Source organism: Molothrus ater, chromosome 12 (genome assembly GCF_012460135.2).
Source record: "Molothrus ater isolate BHLD 08-10-18 breed brown headed cowbird chromosome 12, BPBGC_Mater_1.1, whole genome shotgun sequence".
NCBI classification, from domain to species: Eukaryota; Metazoa; Chordata; class Aves; order Passeriformes; family Icteridae; genus Molothrus; species Molothrus ater.
In genome coordinates this window covers 21,091,392-21,105,939 of record NC_050489.2, presented here as the reverse complement: position 1 = coordinate 21,105,939, position 14,548 = coordinate 21,091,392, and the positions used below count along the sequence as shown (strand labels likewise).

At 49.9% G+C, this 14,548-nt stretch overlaps 2 protein-coding genes across 3 annotated transcripts in view; one reads left to right on the top strand and one right to left on the bottom strand.

Annotated features, from left to right (window-relative positions):
- The window catches only part of AP1G1 (adaptor related protein complex 1 subunit gamma 1), a 37,878-nt gene extending 31,142 nt beyond the window's left edge, over positions 1-6,736 (bottom strand). The window contains exon 1 of one of the 2 annotated variants that reach the window (XM_054516113.1): positions 6,608-6,736. The gene's annotated coding sequence lies outside the window, so the exon portion shown is untranslated. Of the gene's footprint in view, positions 1-390; positions 499-6,607 lie in introns of those variants that run through there. The other variant, XM_054516114.1, reaches the window with a different exon arrangement.
- An 857-nt stretch (positions 6,737-7,593) lies between these two features.
- On the top strand, positions 7,594-14,506 carry ATXN1L (ataxin 1 like). Its single transcript, XM_036390076.2, has 2 exons — positions 7,594-7,667; positions 7,911-14,506. Exon 2 carries the CDS (start codon positions 8,021-8,023, stop codon positions 10,085-10,087), a length of 2,067 nt encoding a protein of 688 aa, XP_036245969.1. The 5' UTR covers positions 7,594-7,667; positions 7,911-8,020; the 3' UTR covers positions 10,088-14,506.
- Positions 14,507-14,548: the final 42 nt, after the last annotated feature.

The following is a 14,548-nucleotide window of genomic DNA, read 5'->3' as shown; positions in this document are numbered from 1 at the left end:
CCTGCGCGCACAAAAAACAGCTTTGCCCCCTTCCTCCCGAAAGCAGGCCCCAGACACACCAGCCTGGCTTGTGCACAGACAGGCAGCAGTGAGAACATGCAGCTTTGGGAGACCTCAGATGGGCTGGAAAAGAGGTGAAAGGTTCGCTCCAGCATGAATCCACACTTATGCTATGGCTCTGCACCCTAATTAAGTTTATCGACAACACTGCTGTTCCTGACAAGAAAAGCAGTGGCTACTGCTAGTCTACCTATTACAAACATGACTGACTCCTTTATTTTAAAGGAAGTGTTCTTTACAAAGTTTTTGAAACACTAACACATAACCTGCAAACAAACTGAGGTTTGCCAACAAATTGTTTAGATACCACAAAAGCTGTTTTGTTCTCACTCTGTATCTGAAGGTTTATAAACTGCTGAACACTGATATCTGCAGCCTGTGACTTGTACAAGCCCACTCCTTTCCTTGCCAGTGGACCAAAAACTTTCTGTAGGTATGCCCATGGAAGGCTTCAGCATCTTAAGCTTGGCCCTGGACAGCAGAAAATAAAAGGAAATACTGCGTAAATAGTTCTGGTCAAGGGAAAAACAGAATTCAACAACATTACTATATATGTGAAGTACAGCGTTTTATGAATACTTTTTTTCATCCTTCTCCAGTGTTTAGGCAGGACTTCCTGTCTCACCAAAAAGGCAGGTACTGTGATGACAAACTGAAGATCTAACATCATTCAGATATTGAAAAAAGTGAATAGTCAGTATTTACAAATACCCTTGCATAAATAAAGAATTAGCAAAGCACACTGTAAAGATTATTTTTTCTCCTCACTTCATAATCACAGGAAAGCAAGCAGAACCAACACTTCAGAAAGCAAGGATTGATGAGTAAGACCCAAAAAATAATTTCTGAGGCTTCCTGCTGTTCTCACTTGTGTAACAGCTAACACAGTTACACAGACAGTCTAACCCAAAGGACTAAGAGCAACTGTATCTCACACACACACACACACACTCCCTGCCTGATGAGAACAGAAAAATTCAGACCTGCTCTGATGGAGGATTACAAAAGGACAAAAGACAGGGCTGTGATTTATTTTCCAATATTCAGAAAAAGGACTTCTAGCCTTGTGCTGCAACTACATACTTGTTTTTAGTCAATATCAAATCGTTCAGCTTTTAATATACCTTTGAATCCATCCCATACAAAAGGTTTTGCACCCATCTATGTAAAATAGCATCTTCCCCTCACAAATCACCCTACATGTTTATCCTTGAAGCTTGAGCTCTTCTTATGTACATTCCTCCAGTATTTCAATACGAGGTAATTCCCATGCAATGCAGCACATTGTTTTTTTCCCCTCCACAAGAAAATGTTCTCTTAACATCAAAAATTCTTGCATCAGGTACCTGCTCTTTGCCTTCAGCGACTTTAAGATTCTTCTGCATGCTAATACTCATCATCATACTCATGGAAATCTCATCAGTTTTGAGTTTCAGACATTTCAAGTATGCGTAAGCAGTAGTTACTGCAGATGAGAAGAAACTTTGGACACAAGAACAATTAAATTCAGAAACATTACAGAAGAGATTAACATTTACCTAGTTTCAGCAATTCCTAAGCCTACTGTAATGCCAACAGACCTTTACTGCAATAAAGGGAGGATAACTGTATCATCTAGCAGCAGCAGACAGTGGAGCTTCCCTTTAGCTGGTGCCTAAGTGCTTCTTAGAACTTCCTCCAAAGTAGCAAATCTTGTTCTTCAGGATTAGTTAACATTTTCACCAGTACAGACACATTCTTTTACTCTTTGCACATGAACATAAATGACAAGGCAGTTTGTAGAAGTCGTTACCTATTTCCTCCTTGGGTTGAAAACAGGAGTTTCCTTTAGCCATTTCTTTGCTAATTACAAGCTCCAAAAATCAGAGATGATTTCTAAATACTTGAAAAGAGCCTACTGTTAATATTTACAATATCTGGTAGTGTTGAACACAGAATTCTTCAACCTTATGAGATCTTTTTCCTCTTCTAATTTCAAAAGCCTTGCTCCTTAGAAGAACATACTATCAAGATCAAAACCTCTGAGAGAGTCGGAGACCTAATTCAGATTAGTTCAAGTTGTATAGGTGGCTGGTGTTTAAGTTCCTTAGAAAAAAAAATTCCAGCTTCTTTCCTGAAATCCAGAGACTAGGAAAGGTGTCGCCTCAGTGATCCTCCTCCCTCTGCTGTTCAGGAATCCTTCCCATGAACTAATAAAAAGGCATTCTCTCTCTTTGTGTAACTCATTCCTACTATACACAAGTGGAAAAAAAACAACCAAACCAAACCCAACAAAAATCTTCATGAATTACACCATTTAGTTTTCATTTAAATTGTACTGATAAATTACTGTTTTCTCCTTCATATGGTCTGTTACTAGTGGAAGCTTGTCACATTTGAAAGTTAAATATTTTATTCAACAGGCCATTATACCAAAAACATTTGTGTATAGAACTTCACCAGAAATCTCTCTTAGAATACAGCCACATTCAAATACAATGGGTCACCTCTTATACTTACAACACACACCTAATATTATCAAAACCCACCTTGAAAATGCTCAAGTGCTTTAGTTAAGCTTTATTCCTCTATCAGGAATTGCAGAGTAAAGACAAAGGATAGTCCTTAAACACTGAGTTGAGAGCACGTCCTCTGGAAACTATTCAGAAATGTTAGCTTACATTTAAAATATCCTATGCGTTTCTAAGACAATAAAACTTTAAAAAATAACAGCTGTTTTAAAACTTCTTTAGGACAAGTTATCAGACATTTAACATTCCATTATTATTTAACCTTTAATTCTGGAAACATTAAGACATAAAGGCCATCAAAAGAATGAAATTATTTATAGAAGAGACCTACTGTTTGGGGAAATGATCTGAATTTTCACTTGTGGTGATATACACACCAAGTTACAGCTTTTCATGTAAATAGCATTTCTGAACTTGGTTCTGTCTAGAAAACACCCCAAGCCTGAAGCAGCATAGGTTTCAAACACATGTAAAACACACAACTCCAGTTGCTCCACCCCAACACATGCAGAAGCAATCACACTCCTCAAGCAACCCCAGCTTTTGGGAAGTTACACAACTGAAGCCAGACCAAACTCCCAACTGAAAGCAACAACAGAACTCCCCTACTTGCTTAGGTGCAACTGAATCCAGCCTACTACACACAAGAGCAGAGGATCTGTCCAGACTCCATGAAAGGAGTAATTGCAGTGCTGACACCCAACACTGATGGCTTCAACTCCACATTGCTATAAGTAGGCTTCCCACTTCTATCAGACACTTAAAAAGAAAAATATTTTAGTAATAAAACCAAAAACATACTCTCCAAGTAGAAATGAGGGTGTCAACAAACGCAGAGATATTAGTATATGGTCTGGTGTTATCAATATTTATACAGGTAACAGTAAATATTAAATTATTATAACTATTTTTACAATAAACACCAAAGCAAGGAGCACCATCATCATCATCAAGGGCAAAGGCAACACAAATGAGCTGAGAGAAAGAGCAACCAACCACAGAACACGGTAAGTGTGACAATCTCTGGTGAGGAAAAAGCTATTGAATGCAATAGAGAACTAGAAAGCAACATCAGAAAATCAGAGACCAATTAAGTCAGCAGGGGGCTTCAAAATGCATTCTCCTAAGAAAAGGCATCAGAGTTACACTTTGCTTTATGCAGAGACAGCTGGAGGAGAGCAGGGGAGGTCAAATAAGAAAAAAAGTATCCCAAAACAAGAGCTAAAAAATGGTCTTGGAAGAAGAGATGGTCCCACTTCAGTTACATTGAAAAAAACAAACTCACCAACAAGAAATGAAGCACAACAGTACTCAAGAAGCAAGGCTCGGTGCTGCTCAAGAGCTGAGAGGAAGAGGAGAGGCAGGACAGAGACTGGGGACACTGGCAGTGGGATTGGGTGGGATCTGTGCAAACAACTGCAGACCCCTCCCAGTCCCTGCTGACTGAGGCAAGGTCCTGGAGCACAAGTCAGCACTTTGGATGAGGTATCCCATTCCTGCACAACTGTGTATATACACCAAACACAGCAACTCCTGAACTGCATTGGAAAGACATACTGAGCTCCCAATCAGTACGAACGTTAACCTCGACAACTGCCAAAAAGAAAAGAAATATCTCCCTATTTTTTTTAGAAGCTAAAAAATGTAGGAAGAAGAATAAGCACAGCTATATAGCTGATGACCATGACAGTTACAAGCAGAATTCCAGATTTTCTGGCTTGTGTTTCAATACTTCAATCACCACTGACCTATAGGTACTCTGGCTATTTTACTTCCTGTTCACTCACTTTCCTGCAGAGTTAAACTTTAAATAATAATAAAAAAGCCACTAGTTTGTCACAAAAAACCCCTACACCCTTCTTTATCCTAGCTAACGCCAGAGGAAGACAAGATGCCACATTTTTACATTAATGAACATGAACTGTACAACAGGCCACGTAACTTCAGCAATGCCCTAGAAGTTCTAATCTTTGATTTCACTTGTAGCATTTCTGCCAAATAGCAGATATAGGTTGCACTAATACCTGTAATATCAGCAGATTCACTTGTACTCACATTACTGTAGCTCTGTCTTTTGAGTTGCAGCCTCATCCTGTAATTACTTATTAAGTCCAAAACTCTCCTCCAGTGAAGTAATGCTCCTCCCATGGCAGAATAGAGCCTTTCCCTAAAGAACAGTTGAGTATCATCTAGGACAAATTAGCATCACCTGCATTCAGAAGGACTTGCTCTATCATTAAAAAATGGGATGAGCTCAAACAACCCATCCCCTGCAGTTATACAGGGCCAGCTCACAAATACAAATATTCACGCTGGAGATGCACCAGCTGCTTTACTGAGTGCTGTCACTTTTAGCAGCAGTGAAGGTGTGCGTGAGCCTGCACGCTTGGAAAGCTGATGTTCCACACCTGAGCTGCACTCAGCAGGGTGGGCTCTGTATGCCTGAGAACAGCCAGCCTGGACTCTGTGCCACTGCCCACCCTTCTCACACCATGGCCTGACACACTCACTGACCGCCCTGCACATCAAGAATTAGAACATTCCTGTTATCCCTTCACCTCTCACAGGACACCATCAAGGTACTACAGGATCTTTCCATCTCTACCATACCACCTTCAAGAAAACAGATCAGCACTTACAGGAACAGAAAGGAAAAACAACAAAGAAGGAAGAAAATGCTTTTTATCATAAAAGGAGGAAACTTGAAAGTTATCTTACACAATGGAAACACAAAAGCTGGATCCCTTCACAAAACAATTACCCAAGACTTACTTTTCCCTCCTCAAGAAATAGGCATCTAAATACCTTTCCTCTCCTTCTCCCAGCACAGAAGAATGGAAGGGTTCACACCAGCCTCCTCAGATAAAAACCCACAACATCTCCTGCCTTCATTCAGCTCTCGAGTACCCAACAAGTTTTCAAATCCTGTGCCAAACACCAGAGAGCACACGAGCAAAGAGAAGAAAGAATCTGGCAACAGAATGAGATATGCAAACAAACAAAGGAAAAAATATCAAGTGTAGTCTGGAGGAGCAGTAGCAGGGAAACAGGTACAAAAAGCTGTTGTGCTCTACCACACAGAAGTGAATCGCACACAAAAAAAAAAGGAGAAACAAAACAGCACAAATTTCTCTGCCATTTTAAATGTAGGACGCTAGGAGCATCCCTAAATGAATTCCCTGCATTTACAGGCGAAAACACACATATATTTTACTGTTTAAGCCACCATGGACCAAACACCTTTTGGCCACACATGCGACACTCCTATCCTTTCAAAGATGTTCCACTGGGATTCTGTGCTGTCCCGTTAAAATTTCAAGCATCAGAAACTGAAATTTGTCACTCAACACTTTTACACATCACTTTCAACACAATAAAATACATGCCTATTCCATCTGTTAACTTTAAAAACAACGTCTACTATAAAATAAATTACAATTTATCTTATAGCTCGTGCGAGAACTCAACCAGCCTTGAAGAAGGGACTTGAAGGCGCCCTTACAGACCGGCCGTCAGACGGCAGCTCACTGCGAATACCTTTAGCCAGAGCGAACATCTCCTGCTGCCATTAAAACCCGTGAACGGTAAGTAATGCAGACGCTGTAACCCTCGGAGCGCTTGTGCAGCCTAGGCAATAAGATACCGAGGGAAGGACGAGCACAAGTCCCGGCTTCTCCCCAGACGGCCCCGGGCCACAGCACGAACCAGCTCCCGAGGTACGCGCTCCGCTCCCGCTGCCCCCGAGCACCGGGAACGCCGGCCGAGGCAGAACCCGCACCGCTGTCTGCCCGGCAAAGAACGGCCAGGGCAGGCACGGACCGCTCCCGACGCCCGAGCAGAAGGCCCCGAGGCGCAGGGCAGAGTTCGAAGCGGGCCGGGCAGAGGCGGCGAGAGGGCAGGGGGCGGCCTCGCGGACAGAGCGGCCGAGGCCCAGCCGCGGAGTTGGGCCCCAAGACTCGCGGGGCCCCAGGTGGCGGGAGCTGGAGGTCAGGGGAGGCCCGGCCTGGGCGGCAGAGGCCCGAACCGGTCCCACTCACCAGGCCGGTCCCTGCAGCAGCAGTGGCGGACAGAGCCGGGCATTCAAAATGGCGGCGGCGCGGCCGCAGCACCGATACCGCAGGCGGAGGGATCCGAGCGCCGGCTCGTCCCCCGCGACCCCGCAGGCTCTCCCGACAGCGGGTGGGAGCGCAGCCGCGCCGGGTTCGGCGGGAACGGGGCGGGGATGGCGAGAGCGCGGCGAAGCACCGCTGGTGGCGGGAGGGAAAATACTGCTTGCACTACTTTTCTTGGCGGAAGCACCCGTGAGGTTGTTCTTACACGAAGAGGTGCGTCTGCACCGTGGCAGTCCCTGATGACGTCACGCGCGGGGCGGTCCCATCACCGCGCGCACCCCGCGGCGGGGCCGGGCGGGACCCGACGCCCGTGTCCGCGGTTCCGGGATCGAGGGGTTCCGAGGCCGGAGAGGCCAGGCCGCTCCGAGCCCGCCGAATCTCGCACAGTTTAAACGTCCACCGGCGGGAACGCAGCGTGCCGCAGTAAACGAGGCGTCTCTGGAAGAGAGTACAGAGCCACCCCCGCCCCAGGCAGCTGTTCAGTTCCCGCTTCTAGAACCTTATGTCACATTAACGATCACCGAATGACGAGGAGCCCGGTCAGCAGCACGGGGCCGGCCGGACACTGCGGGAGTGCGAGACAGGCACGGGCACTTCAGACCGAAGGCTCCCGCAGGGGAGCCGAGCCACTCTGCCGCTGTGCCCGCGCTGCCAGCCAACTGCCGACAGAGCCCGTCTGGGGCGTGGGACCAACAAAAGCCACGCGGCGCTGCCGCCAGGTGACCCGCGCTGGTGGCGGGGCCCCGGGCCCGTCCCGCAGGCGGGCCGCTCTGAGCCCCGGGCGGACGCAGCTGGTTGCCACGGCAACGGCGCTGCGGGTGCCCCGTGACGTCATCCGGGTGCGGCGGAGTCACGACCCCTGAGCGGTTCCGGCGGTCGGCGCGCGCGTCATTACCATGCGCCGCGTCATCGGCGTGCGCCGCGGGTGGGGAGGAGCCGGTCCGGGCGCCGGGCGGGCCCGCGGGGCCGGTCCGGGCCATGGCGGGTGAGCCGCGGGCACCGGGCGAGCACCGGGCGGGCCCGCGGGACGCGACGGGGCGGGGCGCGCAGCAGTGCGGCCGGGGCTTTGGGGCCGGGGTTGGGGGCGGCGACCAGGCTCGGGCGTCTTCCGTCCCCGCGTTCCGACCCTGGGCCAGGGGCGGTCGTCGTGCCCGTTCCCGGAGCCGGGGCTTGGGCCGCCCCCCGTTCCCGAGGCGAGGACTCACGGCTCCCTCTGTTCCTGGCGCAGGTGAGGCGGCGGCCGGCGGCGCGGATCCAGGAGCCCGCGCGTGGCAGCCCCAGTGGGTGCCCCCATGAACGAGCGTCGCGGCCGGGGCTGCCGGGTCACCGAGGGGCGCCATGAGAGCGGGCCACGAGCGGAGCCAAGAGTGTCTCCCGCCCAAGAAGCGGGAACTTGCCGCCACCAACACTGGCACCGAGGCGGGACGGGCGGGGGGAGCCCAGGGCTCGGGCGAGGGCCCCGAGTGGGCCCGCACGGCTCGGCCGGCTCCCACCACGCCGCGCTACGGTCCTGGCGACGCCCCCGAGGCGGCGGCGGGGCTGACGGTGGACCAGTACGGAATGCTCTACAAAGTGGCAGCACCGCCTGCCACCTTCTCTCCCACGGGCCTCCACCCTGTGGTGAACGTGAGCCCCCTGCCCCCCGCCTTCAACGTGACCTCGCCCATCATCCAGCACCCGGCGGTGCCCTTCCCCTCCATCCACTATGCACAGATCCCTTCGGCTTCCCTGCAGCTCATCGGTTCCCACTACACAGTGCCCTATGCCGTCCCTCCTGCCTTCATGCCTAGTCCTCTCCTGTCTCCTTCCACCAACCTCACTGCCCCCCATGTCCCCCACTTTGTGCCATATGCCTCCCTGTTCACGGAAGAAGCTGCTCCTTCCCCCCAGACTACCTCTCCTACCCACAGCTTCAACAAATCCACCTCCGCAGCCTCTCCTGGGCAGATGCAGCACCATGCTGCGCCCCAACCAGTGGACATGGCACCGGGGAGAATTCCTGTTTATTACCAGATGTCCCGCCTCCCACCCGGCTATTCAGCCTATGAGGCACCTGTGGCAGGTGGGAGCCCAGAGTCTCCTCAGCAAGACAGCCAGCTGAGCTCAGAGGGGGCTGCGACCAATGGTGGGCAGAGGCCCCTGGAGCAAAGTGTGGCCAGGAGGCCCAGCGAGGCTGTGGATTCTGCCAGCAGTGCAGCTGAGGACTGTCTTCCCCCAGGGGCTGCAGCAGCATGTGTGGGTGATGGACAGTTCCTTCCAGGTTACCAGATGCTGGGAAGAGAGATCTCTGTGCCTACTCACAGGAGCACCCCAGATGCTGATCTGGAGGTTCAGAGGGTGGTGGGGGTGTTGGCATCTCAGGATTATCATGTTCTGGCAGCCCCGAGGAAAGACGACCCAAGCCCTTTGAACCTTTGCCATAATACCCCTGATGGGCAGGGAGACGAGCTGAGGAACGCCACAGATAGGGCTGCAGCTGGGAACAGCCAGTCCCGGAGCCCGTGTGGAATGTCCCCCGAAGAGACTGTTAGACAGAGACAGTTAGCCAAAGGAATGGTGATAGCCAATGGCAAGCCAGTACTTGTTCCCATTGGATCTGAGCCCATCAGGTCTTCCACTTCAGAAGCCCTGCTGAGGGAGAGCCCAAATGCCCAGGCTCGAGGAAATGTGCTTGAAAAGGAGCTGGCCCAGTGTCAGCCACCCAGCTCCTCGCAGCTGCCCTCTCACTTCATGAAGGGAGCCATCATCCAGCTGGCAACGGGCGAGCTGAAGCGGGTGGAGGAGCTGCAGACTCAAGACTTTGTTCGCAGCGCTGAGGTGAGCGGAGGCCTGAAGATTGACTCCAGCACTGTGGTGGATATTCAGGAAAGCCAGTGGCCTGGGCTCGTCACACTGCATTTTGTGGTTGGGGAGCAACAAAGTAAAGTGAGCATTGATGTGCCCCCGGAGCATCCCTTCTTTGTGTATGGCCAGGGCTGGTCCTCCTGCAGCCCCGCGAGGACTGCTCAGCTCTTTGCTTTGCCCTGTCACAGGCTGCAGGTGGGGGATGTCTGCATATCAATCAGTTTACAGAGCGTGAATGGCAACTCTGCTTCTCAGGCCAACTCCCCTCTCGGGGATCAGCTGGTATCTGCTAGGGAGAGATTGGAACGAACAGCTCAGGGGCCCCGAGAGCCATCTGACAGAGCTGCTGAAAGGAAGAGCCACACAGATAGAGCCAGCACGGCCCAGAGCTCCCGTGCAGAATCTTCTCAGCCCGAGGCTGGCAGTCTGTACAGTTTGGCCCCAGGCTTCCAAAGATACAGCGTGCAGGCAGAGGAGCCTCGGCCTCCTCTGCTCCGTCCTTCTTTCATTCCCCAGGAGGTCAAACTGTCTATTGAAGGGCGTTCGAATGCAGGGAAATGATCCCTTAGAGGTGTGAGCTAGGGCAGCCACAGCAGGTGACCCTCACCATCAGGTGGAGGAATTGCACAGACTCTGTCATAGGCTCACCAACAAAGGCTGCTCTCTGCCTTGCGGGAATGGCTCCGTTCCAGTTCCATGGCTGACCAGTTCTTCTTGGGGAGTCAGGAGGCCTCCAGTGCCTCAGGGAGCAGCGACAGGCTGGCTGGGGTGGGGAGCAGGGATGTGGTCATGAGTTTGTGATGAGAGCATTCCAGAGGCTGCTGGAGGCTGGGGCTTTCTCCCCCCTCCTGGGATAACTGACTCCCTGCGGGGCAGGGGACGAGCATTCGGGGCAGGGAGGGAGATGAGGAGGGCAGACTTGGCTTAAGGTAGCAGATAAAATTGCTGAAGATTTTATTTCTCCTTTCTCATGATGGGGAGAGATGGGTCCCCACTGGAGTTTGGGGGCTCTACTCCCAGTATCCCCTTTCTTCACACATGCACTTTAAAAGGACCGTTCACCGATGGAGCTCTCAAGGGCAGGATGGAGGTGCTTCTCTGGTGGTTCTGATTAATGTCTCTTCCACTGAATCCAACTGCTCTTTCTTCTTGCAAAGAATGTACAGATTTGAATGAATCACAGAAATTCAAGAGGAAGGACCAAAAGGATGGGCTTGGGTGCAGGTGAATAGGGAACTTGAGCACTTGAGATGGGACACAGTTGGGATGGGAGATATTGTTTCCTGCTATAAAGTCTACTTAGTTGTTTTGCCACCAAATCAAATCTTTCTTCCCATGTTAATAACTTTCAAAAAACCCTCCTGGGCTTATAGATTTTGCAGAGGCTTAACCTGGAGATGAATGGGGTTGGATTTTTTTGTTTGGTTGAATTTTGGTTTTGGATATTTTATTAGTTTGGTTTTTTTTTTTTTTTGTTGGAAATCTGGAGCAAAATACATTCAGCATTCTTCTTTGAGAAGACCAATACTATCTTGTAATTAAGTCAGAAAAATGTTCCAGATGGCTAATTCTTCCCTGCAGGCAGTTTCCTGAATAAGCTCTAGACAAGAGAGACAAGTGTTTGTGCACGTGCAGGCAAGGTACAAAGTTTGTGCTAAGTACAATTCCATGATTAATGTAGGGGCTCTAAAAATACCATAGTGTCACAGGGCATTTTGGGGTCATTTTGTGTTAGTTTTTCTGATGCTTCATTTCAGAGTTCCTCTGTAGAACAATGTGGTCAAATCAAGAGTAGTCTTTTTCATGGTGAGATTTAATACAATTGTGTATGAACGGCTGATTGTGGTGGTAACACTATTGAGTGAAGTCTCCCGTAGTTACACTAATCTGGCCTCTCTGATGGTGTGCTATGACACCATTGCTCAGCTAGGACAAAAAATATACATCACTGTTCATCACAGAACATCACTGTTCTGGTGACAAAACGGTTTTCACTGACTTAACCTGGATTGGGTATTCCTTGTGTTCAGGTGCCCATCTCTGTGCTAGGACCAGGCTTTGGAGGGGGCCTTTCTTAGTGTGCAGAGTCCTGATGTTCAGCATGCTGTTTCTGTCTCCCTGCCTGAAATTTGTCAAGTGTGCCTGACTCTTGGGGTGCCACTCCTCTCTGTCACAGAATGGTGTGTGTCAGCACCTCTCCTTGCAGTGGTGCTGTCTCAGGGCTGTTCTGCACTCCCCAGGAGTGTGTCCTGTAACTGGTTGGCTTCTGCTGACTGCAATGGATGCATGCTCTGCCTGTGTATTAGGCAAGTTAGTCTCCAGAATGTCCCTTCCATCCCGGCCTCAGTCCTGTTTTCCTAGCGCATTGCTAGCCATTTCTGTTGCCTTTAAAATGCCTGCACCAGGACAGGCCTTAGGTGAGATGTGTGCTAAACATGCCCTCAGTGTTTGTGCCTCACAGGGTTCTCAGAATGAGGATGCTGCCTGTACCATGTGTAGCTGCTCCCAAATGACACACTACTTCTGATTTCATCAGCTGCATTTGGGATGTGTGAAGTTGCAGTGATGCTGTTGTGTGAAGATTCTGCCTTCTCAGGTGCAGCAGCTGTGGGAACAGATGCTGTTTTCACAATCCCTTTGTCAGTGAGTGTCCACCTGGGCCCCTTTGTCACCCGGGGGTGTCACAGCTCCTGCTGACTGGACTCCCCTACGTAAAACTCTCTGTTAGTGTTGGTAATTAGTACTTAATGCTCAGGATATCTGAGGTGTCTGTGGCCAAAGGCAGGAGGCAGAGGAGCCTGGGTTCTCCTGCCTGTTCTATGCATGGTGCACGCAGAGGAGTTCTGGGCTGCGACAGGCACTTGAGGAAGGGATCTCGTATGGCATGTGAATGTAGAAGGGCTGGTTACACCGTAGGGGCAATGTCTCAGCAACTGATGCTGCAGAGCCCCTTGAGTGTCTCTGAACCCCGAAGTCTGTCTTAGAGTGAGGGTTTGGAGAGCTTGCCTTAACACCATGTGTGTTACTCTAACTCCTTGATCTCAGCCACACTGCAGTGATCTGAATGGGCAGCACTGACAAATGAGGCAAGATGCTGTGACTTAAATAGCTTTGTCCTGTAGGCAGGTGAAGGGCTGTGAAGGTGCTCGCCCTGTTGTTTACCTGGCTGCTGACCTGGACTTTGGCTTGCTGCACCTCTGTTGGGTGTGGTCCTGAGCTCTGTGGGACAGGCCGTGCTGAACTGGACCTTGGTGCTGTTATCCAGACTCTGTCAGTCCCGCTGTTGTGTGTTTCACCTGCCAGCTCTTCCCTGGAAGCAGTGGTTTGAAGCACAGCTCGTGACGGGGGACTGAGATGAAGAATTCATGTATCTGGCTGTTTGCTCCAAAGGGTGGGCAGGAGGGGGCCACTGGCAACTCGTCAGCCCAGCTCAGCAGTACTGGTATCACAGGAACCTGTCCTTACTGGACAGGGCTGTATGGCTTAGTACCACAGTGGTGGTTGTGCTGAGCACTGAGGCTCTCCTGGGACAGGGAGTGTGTGGGACAGGGAGTGTATGAGACAGGCTCTGCTGCAGTGAGAAAGGCTGTGAATGAGCCCATGGAGGAGGCTTTTATTTCTCGGGTTTACAGGGAAAGGAGGAGATAAAGCCAGGAAGACATTGCAGAGTGGGCTGGTTACCTGGGCTTTTCTGCTGGCAGAGATGTGACAGACTTCTCAGAGAAATATACCATGTTCCTGCTGCTATTGTCTAGGGTAGGGGAGCCGTGGTCTGTCCTGCCTGGAGGAGGCCCTAATCTTATCCAGCTCACACTCTGTAGCAGGAGTCCGTGGGATGCAATAATGGGTGTCTGTAGCCATCTGCCCCATCCCATGGAACATGCCTTGGGTTAGCTGCACAGCAGAGCCAAGCCTATCTCTGGGCTGTGCATTCACAGCAATGAGAGCTCATCACTACCAGACTATGCAGAGGAAGCTCTGTCTGGAAGGGAAGGCAGCTGCAGAGGGCTCTCTGCCTTCCCCTTCCAGCTGCTGAGCAGCTTTTTATATTGCACTTTTCACATTGTGTCCCTGTCCCCACCCCACACTTCAAGTCACTTTGTCCCATAGAGAACTAACAATCCTTGTTACTCAGAAAATATTGTAAAAGAAACTACAGCAGCTGGAGTAGCCCAAATGCTAGTTCCTGCCCGCAGCAGCACGCGTGCCTTCCCCAGCGTCACTCACAACTGTTCCCTGTCTTTCAAGCTGTGGTAGAGCCTGACACTTGTCAGAAGCTGCTAAGATGGCTACAAATACACATTCTGTACAGTTTGGCCCAGGGTGTTCCGCATATAGTTTAAAATGCTGATGGTCCAGGCCCTTCCACGGCCTTCACACTGTCTGTCAAGGACAGAATTGCCCTGTAGGTCTGGGCTGCTGCCGCCCACCCTGCCAACACGCCCCTGGCACACTCGAGTTGTTTTCGGCTTTCATGGCACCTTAGCGCCGGGGAGGGTGTGCTCAGAGAGAGAGAGAGAGAGAGAGACATGGGGGAGCTGGCTGGGCTGCCCTGAGGCAGAGAGATGTTTGTAGATAAGTGCTGACCCCTCACTATAACCCCCAGTATATGGCTGTATTAACATGTAACCGATGCAGTGTATCTAAAGCCTTAGAACTAGTCAGGTGCTCCCCTCCAACTTTGTCCCTGCCCCTTTCCTCCTACCTGATCTTTAACAAAGCATTAATAATTCTAAGGATAATCTCTATTTTGTTGTGCTTTTTTTGTAACTGTTTTAAATAAATCAATTTGTACTGTATATTTGTACTTTGGTGAGATCCTTTTTCCTGTTTTACCATTTTAAGTCTGTACTTGCCTACAAACAGATTGTATTTTTATTGTTAATGCTTTTATGAATATTGCATTTAACTTGTTGACTCTGTAAACACAGTATATATCTATATACATATATATATCTATATATAAACCAATAGCTTTTCCTTTGGTGTTTGAGACTTTTTGCTTGTCTGCAGTATCAGTGG

What these genes read in the sequence shown, in the direction of transcription:
- ATXN1L (XM_036390076.2), top strand. Translation starts at nt 8,021, where the DNA reads ATGAGAGCGGGCCACGAGCGGAGCCAAGAGTGTCTCCCGCCCAAGAAG.